The sequence below is a fragment of the Haliotis rufescens genome, unplaced genomic scaffold (assembly GCF_023055435.1).
Source record: "Haliotis rufescens isolate VD_foot unplaced genomic scaffold, xgHalRufe1.0.p SCAF_1, whole genome shotgun sequence".
Lineage (NCBI taxonomy): Eukaryota > Metazoa > Mollusca > Gastropoda > Lepetellida > Haliotidae > Haliotis > Haliotis rufescens.
Window position 1 is genome coordinate 35,422,189 of NW_025963779.1, and position 12,100 is coordinate 35,434,288.

General features: G+C 36.7%; 1 protein-coding gene across 2 annotated transcripts in view; it reads right to left on the reverse strand.

Annotated features, from left to right (window-relative positions):
• Positions 1 to 12,100, reverse strand: part of LOC124139496 (syndecan-like) — a 71,779-nt gene that overhangs the window by 23,223 nt on the left and 36,456 nt on the right. Inside the window, exon 2 of one of the 2 annotated variants that reach the window (XM_046506602.2) lies at positions 101 to 148. The exons of the other annotated variant lie outside the window; for it this stretch is intronic. Coding sequence (XP_046362558.1) covers positions 101 to 148 — 48 coding nt within the window. The remainder of the gene's footprint in view (positions 1 to 100; positions 149 to 12,100) is intronic. 2 annotated transcript variants of the gene reach the window in all.

Genomic DNA, 12,100 nt, shown 5'->3' on the forward strand with positions numbered 1-12,100 from the left:
CAAGCTGTACTCAAATATACAATCATCTAACGAGAATATAGCATGGTTGGTGAAAGGCAATAATGCGCAAGCAGGATAACCAACATGCAACAATACTTACTTTTTCCTTCCCAATCTCGGTATCGATGTCTATTAAGTTCCCTGGTGGCTGAAATGAAGAAAACGAAAGTGCATTTAAAAAGGTTAGTTTCATGCACGTGAGGTTAGTAAAAAGTCACTGTTCATAATGATTGTATTGGTGGGTTTTTTTCCAAATATTTTGACCATAAATTCCACCAGTCAGTAAATGTCCAAAGAATGTCAAATTGTTTAAAATACCAGCTTATATAATTTACAAGTCTGTGAATAACACTGTGCCTTTAACATGTATCAGTGATGTGGTTCAAGTGCATCTGTCTGATACACAACTATCTGTATCAGTAAGAGGCTGATAACAGTTACACAACCCAGTACAAGATTGTAACTGAAATTCATTTAACATATGATGCATTGAAAAGCCAGTCTACCAGTGCATTCCTATTTTACCATCCTTCCAGTTCAGACCTATCATGTTACCAGTAAATCAAAAATGATATTTTTCATCTGTTTAATCATTTTTAGTATTTCATGCTCTAAAGCTTGAAGCAAGTTTATAAAAGATTTCAAAGTATTAGGGAGGAAATTGTAGAGAATGAATGAAGAGTCGACAGTATTTACCATGGTAAGGCATAGTGATAGTCATAACATGCGCACCTATTTATAGTTTCCACTGCATGAAAACATATCATGAATATTTATACATTTGTCAATACTAAATAACAATAAATATGAACAATGTGTTTCACAATGACGCACCACTGATTGTGAATACTGTACATGATGTACTTTTTGTACTGTGTTGCAACAGATGGTAAGGATGTAGCAAAAAACATAAAATTATTGTAAACACAGCTTATGTTGGGTGCAATTACAGAACAGCTAAGCACCGTATTTGTGGCATTAGGAAGTTTCTTGAAAGGGGAAAAGAAAATAATGACAGCATCTACATCTGGGAGAGGATCTATTCTACAGTTCCTGATGGCATTCCTATAGTATAAGTGTTGCTCTTTATCCATTTCTTCATATGACTGAATGAGTGAGTCGGGTTTGATGCCACTCTTAGCAATATTGCAACAATCCTGTAGTTATGTGTGACGAGTGAATGCTTTAAACACTTGGCTACTTCCCTTGGCACCGAGGGAACAAGGTTTTTATCAACAGGATGACATATTTAAGAAACATGACAAGACCACTTCAAATAAATTATTGATCAGGGTTAGTTTTGTCAATGTTTTAATTTTTTGACATAGCTGTTATAAAAATATCATCTCTTTTGCTAGATGTATACATCTGATACAACCAAAGGATTGTCCATGTATTCCTTGTAGGTCAGGAAAGTATTTTTGTACTTAAAATAGAAATTGGTCCTATTTGGAATAGCTGAGCTTTTCCATTATAAAGTCAACTTGCTGTGTCATTCTAACATAAGATATGAAACAAAATCAGCTATTCTGCTATCTTGTTACCATCATGAGGAATTGACAGTGTTTTCAGGCAGGTGGGTATACAAGTTCAAATACCATCAACAAATTGAAACTGTATGACCCTCAGCCATCGACCAAGTGAGTGAGTTAGGGTTAACACCGCTTCTAACAGTATTCCAGTTATTTCACAGCGTGTCAACTTGATTTTGGGGTGAAAAACACCAAGTCATGCAAATCTCATTTTTGTGAACCTACAAGCACAGACAGAGTGCTGACAAACATAGAAACATAAGCAGGGTAAACAGGGTTCGAACCCATGATCACAGTTTCTGGCACAATTATCTGGACTCAAATCTGAACAATGAATTGTGCCGCCTTAGATGACTGGGCCACCAGTGCCCCATTAACCAGGGAAATATGACCCCAATGACTATTCCGGATACTTGAAAATCATATCACTACTTGACTTTCATCAGACTGCAAAGTAATTGAATACCACATCACTAGAATGGGAACACTGACGGAAGGATCATCAAAGTAAAAACAACAAGGATTGAAAAGAGACTAAAAAAGTCAACTCCAATTGCAACGTTCCACATCACTTCAACTGCATTATGTATCAACTCTGTAACAATATCACAAATACAACGCAACTTATGGAGGCTGACAAGTCTTTCATCCCATTATTCTGACCTATTTCACTTGCTGCTTTTACAGTGCTGCTAGATGCACCGTATGGCATTAGCTAATAGATGTGGATCTGTCCTGGATACAAACACAACTTCCTATCTCACAAAACTCGTTCAGAGATCAATTATTAAGGTTATTGCCTCACCAGGAAACCATCATCAGCAAAAAGCAGTGCTTTTTCAAGATTAAAAATATGTGATGCAGAATGTATGCTGAAATACATATTGATTTCGTTGGTCCTATTTCTGAAAGAGCAGACCCATACTGAGATGACAAGCATCGCGTACAAGATTTAGACACGAGCCTACGGCTCGAACTATCATGAATTGCCCACACCCGATGAGCACACACATATTTCACATACATAAATCATCATCACCATTCGCTGCTGAATCACACGGGAACAGTTGGCTTTAATAATTTCAACTGAAAGGTTGAGTAATCATACCATTAATGCTTAGGTAGCAAACAAAGCAATGTCTACTTTTTAATCTAACTAACGAGTCCAATATCAATTGTGGTGCTCTTATCTAAATGAAAATCAGCTTTGTAATGACAAAATGTTGCTATAAACAAAGTGATTCAGAAATAATTTGCTCTGAAACATGTCAAGCAGTATTTTATAATGTTGCAAGTTATGGTGTTGTATTTACTTCTACTCAGAAATCTTCTGGTACTTATTTTCTTATGTTATCTTGATATGAAATCAAAAAGGTATTTACTATTGTTTAGAACTTCATACTACAACTGAAACAAAATATGATTTCAACTTGAAGTATCCTTGAAAACCTGGCATAAAATGTCAGTGTGACTCAATGTCGATGTTTCGCAGTCAACAAAATTAAGGCTGTATAAACAATATGATATTTGGATCCTGCAGACCAGTGGCTGATGAGCAGCGATCTATGCAACATTATCCACCAGGTCACACATGGTCAGCTCTCACAACATACAAGGGGTACTGGGTACAACTTCTGCTATGGAATTCCCACACCTTGTGACTATGTTTTCATGGTAGAGCTAAGATACCTGTAGATTTACAGCACTAACTTGAATTTGAAACCAAACGTGCAGAATTAGGTTTCGAATGTTAAATTTAGCAAGGTTAAATCTACAGGTAACCTATCTCTACAATGAAAACACAGTATGTTTATCTCCATTCTACCATGGCTAAGTAAAATGCGAACTCTTTGGTGTTTGCAAATATATTGAGTGAAGCGGCATGGAATGAGTTCAGTGTTTTGAGTGAGTTGTCATTCTGAATTACGAAATCACAGACAACAGCCATTAAACAAAATATGGCACTGTATATGCTCAAGTAGTAGGTTTACATCGTAATACTACACTCGAACATATGACAGGCATTGAAAGCATATAAGCACGGTAACAAGCTAAACTTACTTGAGGTGGGCACCCTTAAAGAAAACTAGGCAAGCTTTGCAAAGCTTTCGTTCTACAGTGCACGTCTCCATTATGAAGTCATATTTCTCATTGTGACACAAAATATATAACATCATAGCCGTATGTAGAAAAGCGACAAATTCCCAGCTTTCAATTGTCCCCTAAACTTAAAATGCATTCTCTTTGTAGATTTCTATGTTTTCTACATGAAATGTATTGCCACACATCTTTTGAATATTGTAATAACCATAACTTTGCATTTTGTAACCTATAATTGTAGACATAATTATTTAAATATGCCTACCGACAATGACTGAAAAAAGTACTATTCTATGAATTTTAGCTTCTGTTGTGATGCGGCTGTCAAATCGGCTGTTTCAATCAGAGGGAGTTTATTGTGATTTGACAACCTCTGATTGACCAATCAGAATCAAGTAATTTCCAAATTCATGGTAGAATATATTCAAAGCCCCTCCTATGCTCCGTTTTAGCTAATGCTAAAAACTCAGGATGCTCTTTTACTGAGCCCATAGGTTTAACTTAAGAAATCAATTTTGACAGAGTGGCAGTATTACACAGATAATCTAGACTGTGAGAGGCTTCAATATCTATATGACACACTGGTCTCCTCATTCAAATGTGTATTTATCATAATAGTTTGGTGTTTAAGAAGAGTTGACTCATTATTGTTGACATTAAACTTAAATCAAAGAGTCTTTAGTCATGTTTGCACATTTTCTGTACTTAATTACACAGGTCTTAATTTTGGATGAAACATTCAGTACTAAACATGCTAAAAGGTGATATAACCCATTATTAGGCTGTGTGCTTAAATATGTGCATTCAAAGTACCCACCTGTCTTACACTGTTTAAGGGGGATATGAAACACTCATTTCTGACAGTAAGTCAAGGGAGTTAACTGACCAGAAAAGTCTAGTTTCAACCCTTGTAGAACTAGGCTGGAATTCGAGTTAAATTTTGGCTGGACTAAAGAGTCTATGCACAGTCCAATCAAAGTCGCGTAATGAAATCAACATCCGGTTTGCAAACTGCAGTACAGATTTCGCCGATTGCAGGATTTGCAAAACATTTGTACCGCCAACTCGCTATCAACAGATATTTTCCAAATCTTTTCATGTTTTTAATCAAGGTGTTCATGTGATTGGATGCACTTCGCGAAGTAAGACCCTTTATATTACAAAATAGATTTTCATTATCGGTGAAATCGTCTTGACTGGGGGCTGCCATTTTGTTTCTAGCAAATGCAAAAGATGTGAGAGGTGGAATCAATTGGGAGGTTACAGAAGGGACATAACTCATTACAGCCACAGGTGATGCTTCGATCAAGCCCAGAAAGCCAGCCAGTTCAGTAAGGGTCAAAACTGGACTTATATGGTCAGTTATCTGCCTTGCCTCAGGAACATGGACAGTATATGAAAACAATCTCAGTCCATCATAGTTCTGCTGACTCAAGTTTGCTAATGCTGGGCCCTCAGTCACTCCCTGAATGGTAAATACAACTCTTGTTAACTTAACAAGCATCAAGTGACTGTCACACCATCTATCAGATTGCAGCCATGAACAGTCAAAACACATCATATTACAAAAAAAGTGTAGGGTTACAGCTGCACTTGTAAACAGAACTAGTTCCTTATTTTATTCAACTCATATTTCACAATAGTTTCGTAGATGTTGTCATGTGTACATGGTGTACCGTCCTTTCATTTCAATTGCAATCCTGAAACACCAACAAGTAGTCATAAAAACGACTTTCATGTCATCCCAAACATATATGTCTACATTATTATTATTTTTTGTGGTTACTAATATACCCATTCCCAGTCACCCAAGAAGCAGTGATGACACATAATGGACAATGGATCGCACACAATCATTACACATAAACGTTTTCAATTGACGAAGTGTCTTGAATCAATAACAGTATTTCTACCTTTATATCTGAGACATCAAATTATGGATACCTACATACGTTGGCCTTTCTACAAGAGACAAGTGGACGTTTTCAATCTATCTCAGGTCATGCATCTCACTGTCCTCGAATTTCAAAACCTTTTAATACAGCTCAATATGAAGTGACATGGGCTGAACAGCTGTCGACCATGATAATCCTTACCATGGATCCAATACAACAATAATGTTAACACATTGTCATCAAACCACTTAATATTGACAGTATTTGTCAAACAGCTGTCAACTCTGATCAACTATAATCCAGCATTTCTGCACGTCTCAATTGAACTCTCTCTCCAAACATGAGTACAAGGAACGTGTTCTGTCCATGAATCTTAATTGGAAAGTTCCTTCTGGAGTGGCATTCGGGTAGCCCAGTCGTTAAAGTGTTCGGTCGTCACACCGAAGACCCAGGTTCGATTCCCGGCATGGGTACAATGTGTGAAGCCCATTTATGGTGTCCCCCACCGTGATATTGCTGGAATACTGCTAAAAGTGGCGTAAAACTATTCTCTCTCACTCACTCCTTCTGGAGGTTTCTTCAGCAATGTGATATAGCCTGAAACGGCTTGGATGAACTAGTCACCTGTAAACTAAGCAGATACTACTCAGACAGATGTAACACCCTAACAGCCGAGTGAGTAATTTGTGAATCGTAAGGCATTAAACAAACTTAATCTGTCTCTTGCATGTCTGGCAAAAATGCAATTTACACAAATTTGGATGAGGCCTTAAAAATTTATGAGGACATCTGTTAGACCAGTTTCCTGTTCAATTTTCACAAACAGGACCACAATTGTGGCCAATGAGGATGCATTCTGAATCTTTGGCATCCCCAAATATTAATATGTTTTAAGTATACAAATTTTCCTTTAAGCATGTTAAGATTTCTAAAATAGACACTGACAGATAGGATCACATATTTTAGGTTCGATGGAATCTCCTAAAGCCCACACAGCACTGGCTTACTCGAGACCCAGATAGCAGACGGATAAAACCACAGATACTACTTTCCTTTCAAGCACAACTACCTCTCACCTCCTTGAAGTTGGTTGAAGGCATGAATAAGGCCGGCATGCTGGCAGCAAGCCAGGATAGATGCTTGTAAGTATGATGAATGAAGCGATAACTCTCCAGCCATATGTTTCTGTCGTGTTCACGCACATTTTGCTGATGCAATTAACCTAAACTACACTTTAACTGATGCAGATACTTTTGTACTGTTTTTGTAGGTGTAATAAAGCCCTCAAGCCTGTCCATAACAGATCATCAGCTCAGGTTGAAAACAAAGGCTGGTATCAACTTGTATCATGGAGCACAATAGTTTTTCTGCTGATGGAATCTGATGGTATTCTCAATGTGTACATAAATTTTGCACGTGTGCTGGAAAATCCATCAAGGCATGTCTCAAAAGTCCATTATGGGGAATATGTTACAAGTCCTGAAGGAACAATGAAGTTCTACCCATCATGTTTTGCCCCGGAGAGAAATGTTTTGGGGACATACCCCTGTAGTCTTTAGGGTTGTTTTGGTTTTAATTCCTGCTGATGAATGCATCAAAATGTAACTTTTCAAACTATTCTATATGTATATAATACACTTACCATAAATACTCTCCTTCGCTATGGGAATGATTTTGAACAAAAACAATATTAAAAAGCAAATGGAAATCAGAAATTATTCCATAAAAATATCAAAATATTTCCCAAAAAAACAAGTTTGATTTTCTTATTTTATAAGATTTTTAGTATTTATACGCCTAAACAATTAGACATTTACCAACAATAATATTAGTCACAAATATATCTCTACATTGTCTAGATATTAATTTGTTAACCCATTAGCACAATTAACTACACCATTCAGAAGGAAGGCTCACAAGCAAGAAAAAGGCTGATCTGACGCCGATTTCGAGCCATGCTTGTAAGCAATGTCATGGATCACAAAATAACTCATGCAATCACTTCACTAACAAATCACAAGCAGAGACCAACATGACGCTCTGATAATGATGGACAATGTGTATGGGGAATGTATGATTCAATGATACAAGACATAAACAAACGTGGTGGACAAGGACGAGACTGTTCAATAACTTGTAAACATGAAATCTACCATAACATTCATGACATACTTTCACAAGAAATAGAAATTTCAAAAGACATTCAAATTAAATTTTAAATTGACAAACAAACACAGGACTAGACCATATTTATCACTGAATAACACCAACATCAGCACTATATGACTAAGATAATATTAAATATATAGTGTAAAATAATTAGGTAACTAAGGTCACTTACCCCTCGTCTCAAGTTATACTTCAAAATGACACAAGACTGAGATTAACATATTTATCAGGAAGAGAATCACATCAAAAGTATGAATAAAAAAGAGATTCATGACAAATCTATCATTTAAAATGAAAACTAAACTAATTATGGATTCAATGATTGTTCCTCTTGACAAAAGGACTCTCAAACCTTTAGTTTCCAACATAATATAACCTATCTTTTCTGCTTTTTTAATATACTAATGACCTTTTCAGTTAACAGGCACTAACATGTATCTAATGGCAACATACCACTTTTCCAAAGCAAGATGTACACAAGATTAGATGGTACTTGTACTGTGTACATTGCCACACAATTTTATTTTGCTTTAGTGCCACTTTGGGATTCAGGACTGTGTAGGTGTCCAGACAGTTAACATACTTACATCAATGCCTACCTCCCACAAACACACACAGCCTCCAACTAGTTCTCTACATCTATACCAGCATTCTTTAAACAAAAACCCCTCCAAAAGAGGCATCTAACACTTCAGTGCTACCAAGCAAATACTGTAATCTATATTTTGTATGACAATAAATCACAGCCAATCACCTTTCATACTACCAATGGACTTGCACAGTAACATCAAAGAAATACATTTATAATTCACAAGATATTGGCAGACCCTCTACATGTTAGGATTCCTATTTACAAAGTAACCGCAACTCTGAATAATTCATTGCACCATTTCTTATCAATGTCATTCTTTTCTTTTCTGAGGTATACTTACAACAAATATAATTGAGGTGTTTTTCAAAAGGTACATTATGCAGAAAGCAGGCTGTGTGGTTATCATATTACCCTTAATGGAAATTGGTCTGGTAAATCTTTAATATCATGATCATTTAAGACAAAAACTCTTTCCGGGTTTCCTCACAGTAAGATCATGATGAAAGACAAACTCAATTTTAATGTTTAAAAACCGTGAAAAAATGCCATCACGATACAGTGGGTGACATCGTGCATCGCTGATGTGAAATTAAACTATCGGCATCAGTAGGCATAGGCATATCGCTCGAGACAACAGAAAGAGTATAAAATGATTTTCAGAGAAAACTTCATCATAAAGCCATACAAAAAAGACATTACAGGTTTCACACTGCAGGCACAGCTTCGAAAACGTCTCAGAGCAGTAACCACTGAAACAATCATGAAGGATATTTTCTAGATGAGCAAGTTTGGAATCGCTGAAAACCTACAGATATTCTCCATCAGATGTAATATATTGAACAAAAAAATGTTATGGATCATGAATATTTTGGGGGATATGTTTTTGTAGTGAAGACTGAGCACACAATTTTATCAAAATAACCCTAAATATATTAATGAACGCTCACTTTTTGGTTCAGTATATATCATGTCACATGTTCCAGAACAAGTGCAGTGGGATGGCATTACCATACTAGAAGAAATTTATCACTTCCAAATAATGTAGCCACAGTTCAAATCTATTGAAATAGACCCAATATACCAAAAGAACTCCAACCATATTGGTTTTTCCCTGACATTTCAAGAATCCTGTGCCCATGCACTGAGCCTTCTGGAAGTCTTTAACTTCGAATGACCTCATTAAATTCAGTTAAGGTTGCAATATCAATATGAGAACATAGGCCTTCTTTACACTCAGAAAAAAGACTTTCACCATTCACAATTCAACAGTAGGACAGTATGATTGAAACCCGCAGCTAAATCTTTTTCCCCCGGATGAAAAAGCCTTTCAGCCAATTGGTTCGAGGTCCGGAGGATCACTCTAGGCCCATACCAAACTTCTTGAACCAGTGAAGTGCTGGAAACAACTGTGGCTGCATCAAATAATCGGAAGTGATTCTGTAAAGATGGACGTGCAAGGTCCTTCGTCTCCAGGCCTAATTCCAGCCGCTAATATTGTTTGATATACGCAAGTCAATAAGGGAGATAACCCCCAGTGTGTTTAGACAAGCGGACAAATTTGTGCAAGGCAACAGTAAATGTTGACGTTCCACACAATCAAAAAGTGTTTCATTTGAACTCTTCGAGAGCAAATTTTGTGTAGCTATGTTCGTGGGACTACATGTTTGTTATTCTCTAATATATGACAACTGTTTCCTCATTATCTGGGTAGTCAACGTAGAGATCAATATGGGAGACTCTAGTACTGTCTAACCTTGGAAATATACGGCAGATTTTGGGAGTAGATCTGGCTACCAAAGCTCTTGCATTCGTAAGATTTGATGATAACAGCAACACATGATAGCAACATCATATGTATACTGTAACACCCCTTCATATTCTGGTTTCAGAGGCATTTAAACATTCTTTTGTAACATTGCATTCAATGTTGTGTAAAGGTTCTTCCGCTTTATTGTCCTGTTATCAGCAACATACCAGTCACTTGGAGCAAATCATCACATACCATGTTAATGTAAACTGGGAAATTTCTAACTCCCATTTGGAAATTTTGCTGACATTTGCTGCAGACTTTGGACCTCCCTTATAACATCAGTTTGAGGTGTATTAAAGTCATTGCTGAGAATGCAATTAGCAGTATCTCGCAACATCTTGTGAGAATTAACGATCAATGTAAACTTCTCTAATTGAGGCCCTAAGTAGAAACTTTACAGTGTAATGCAATTTTTCTTCAAAAAAGAAAATCGTCTTGGCCAACGCAAAACCACAATTTCTCAAATAAGAATAAAAATCATCCAAGTGATAAGCTACTGCAAAACATCAAGAAAAAATTACCCCCAAAATAGATCCAGTAAAGCTGATCGCCTGTCTCCCTAAACAGGTAGAGAAGTGGCATATGATACATGTGTATCATGAAGCCTATTTACAGCACCATATCAATCGTTTAAGTGTGTAAGTAAGCCTAACATCATGTCTCCGAGAAGAAGGGCCTATTCACAAAACACCTTCAGAACACTTGCATAGTGTCATGCAGGCACATATCCAATCACCTCAATCTTCACATCAAATTCACTCTACTCCCAAATCTCCATGGCTTACAAAATAAGGGAGGAAAATTGGCCAAAGGGTTTACATCATGTACATCAGCAAATATTCATTGACAATTTTTTTTTATTAAATTCTCCATCTCAACTGGGTTTGAAAATCTCGTAAACAATTTCGCCAAGTGTGATATGCCAAGAATGATGAAAGAAGTTATTGGTGAAGTGTAATCCAGCCATACTCGTTTCAATTTAAAGACGAGAGCCTATCACTGATGGAAATCGATGTGGTGTTGTTTTTTTTCTTGATCTACTCAACTTGTGTGTTTTACAGTCAGGAAGGAGGCTTCCGATCCACTTCTGTATGCAAGAACGAGATAACAGTGATTACTAGGTAATTGTCATGGCTGATCATTATTGAGGCAATTACACCATCACCATGCAAGTAAGAACGAAAGGCTGCTTGTGAAAGACCATAGTCTATCTCAACCACTATCCTGAACAGAAATGTTCATTTCACAAAAAATCCACTTTCACAAGATGCCTTTGTTGCCCTCACCAACAGTAATTCACGTCCAGGGTTTCCTGAAGAAAAGCCACAAATTTCCCAGTTTCCCAACACTGAAGGATCTCTCAAAACATTTACTCTCTTCTAGAAAACACAGTACCATTATGCTATAAATGATAGAACTTGCAGTGAAGCTAATGTGATATTTTTGCCATTTATTGTGCTTCCTAATTCCTGACCTTTCAAATGCAATGAGACTTTTTAAAATCTGTACTTGAAAGATTTAATCGCCCACTATGATCCCGAGCATATATTACCTTACAGAGAAACATTCAATTAAGAAATTACATCAGGAACCTACCTCATCAACAAGTGAAAAAAACAACTCTCACACACCATGTGTGACTTCCTTCTGTGTCAATGAAAAAGGAAGGCAATAATTCACATATTGGCTGTGATTAACTCAAGTTTTTATCATGATGATAAGAAAGGTGTATTGTCAGTGTTGTATTGATGAATAATCCGTAAATCTTATATATCTAAGGTCAGAATTTGAAATCAGCTCTCCAAATTGTGAGAGTAAATGTTTTATGCCATAATCAGTCATAACCACAAGTGGCGGGAAATGCTTACAGATCTAACATCATTTAGGGTCATTGATCTACTTATGTCCAGTTATTACTTCAAGTCTTCTGCCTCAAATGATGTAAAGGATTGGTTCAAATAACAAAAGAGGCTTCACAAGTTGAACCTTCCTTACGCTAACT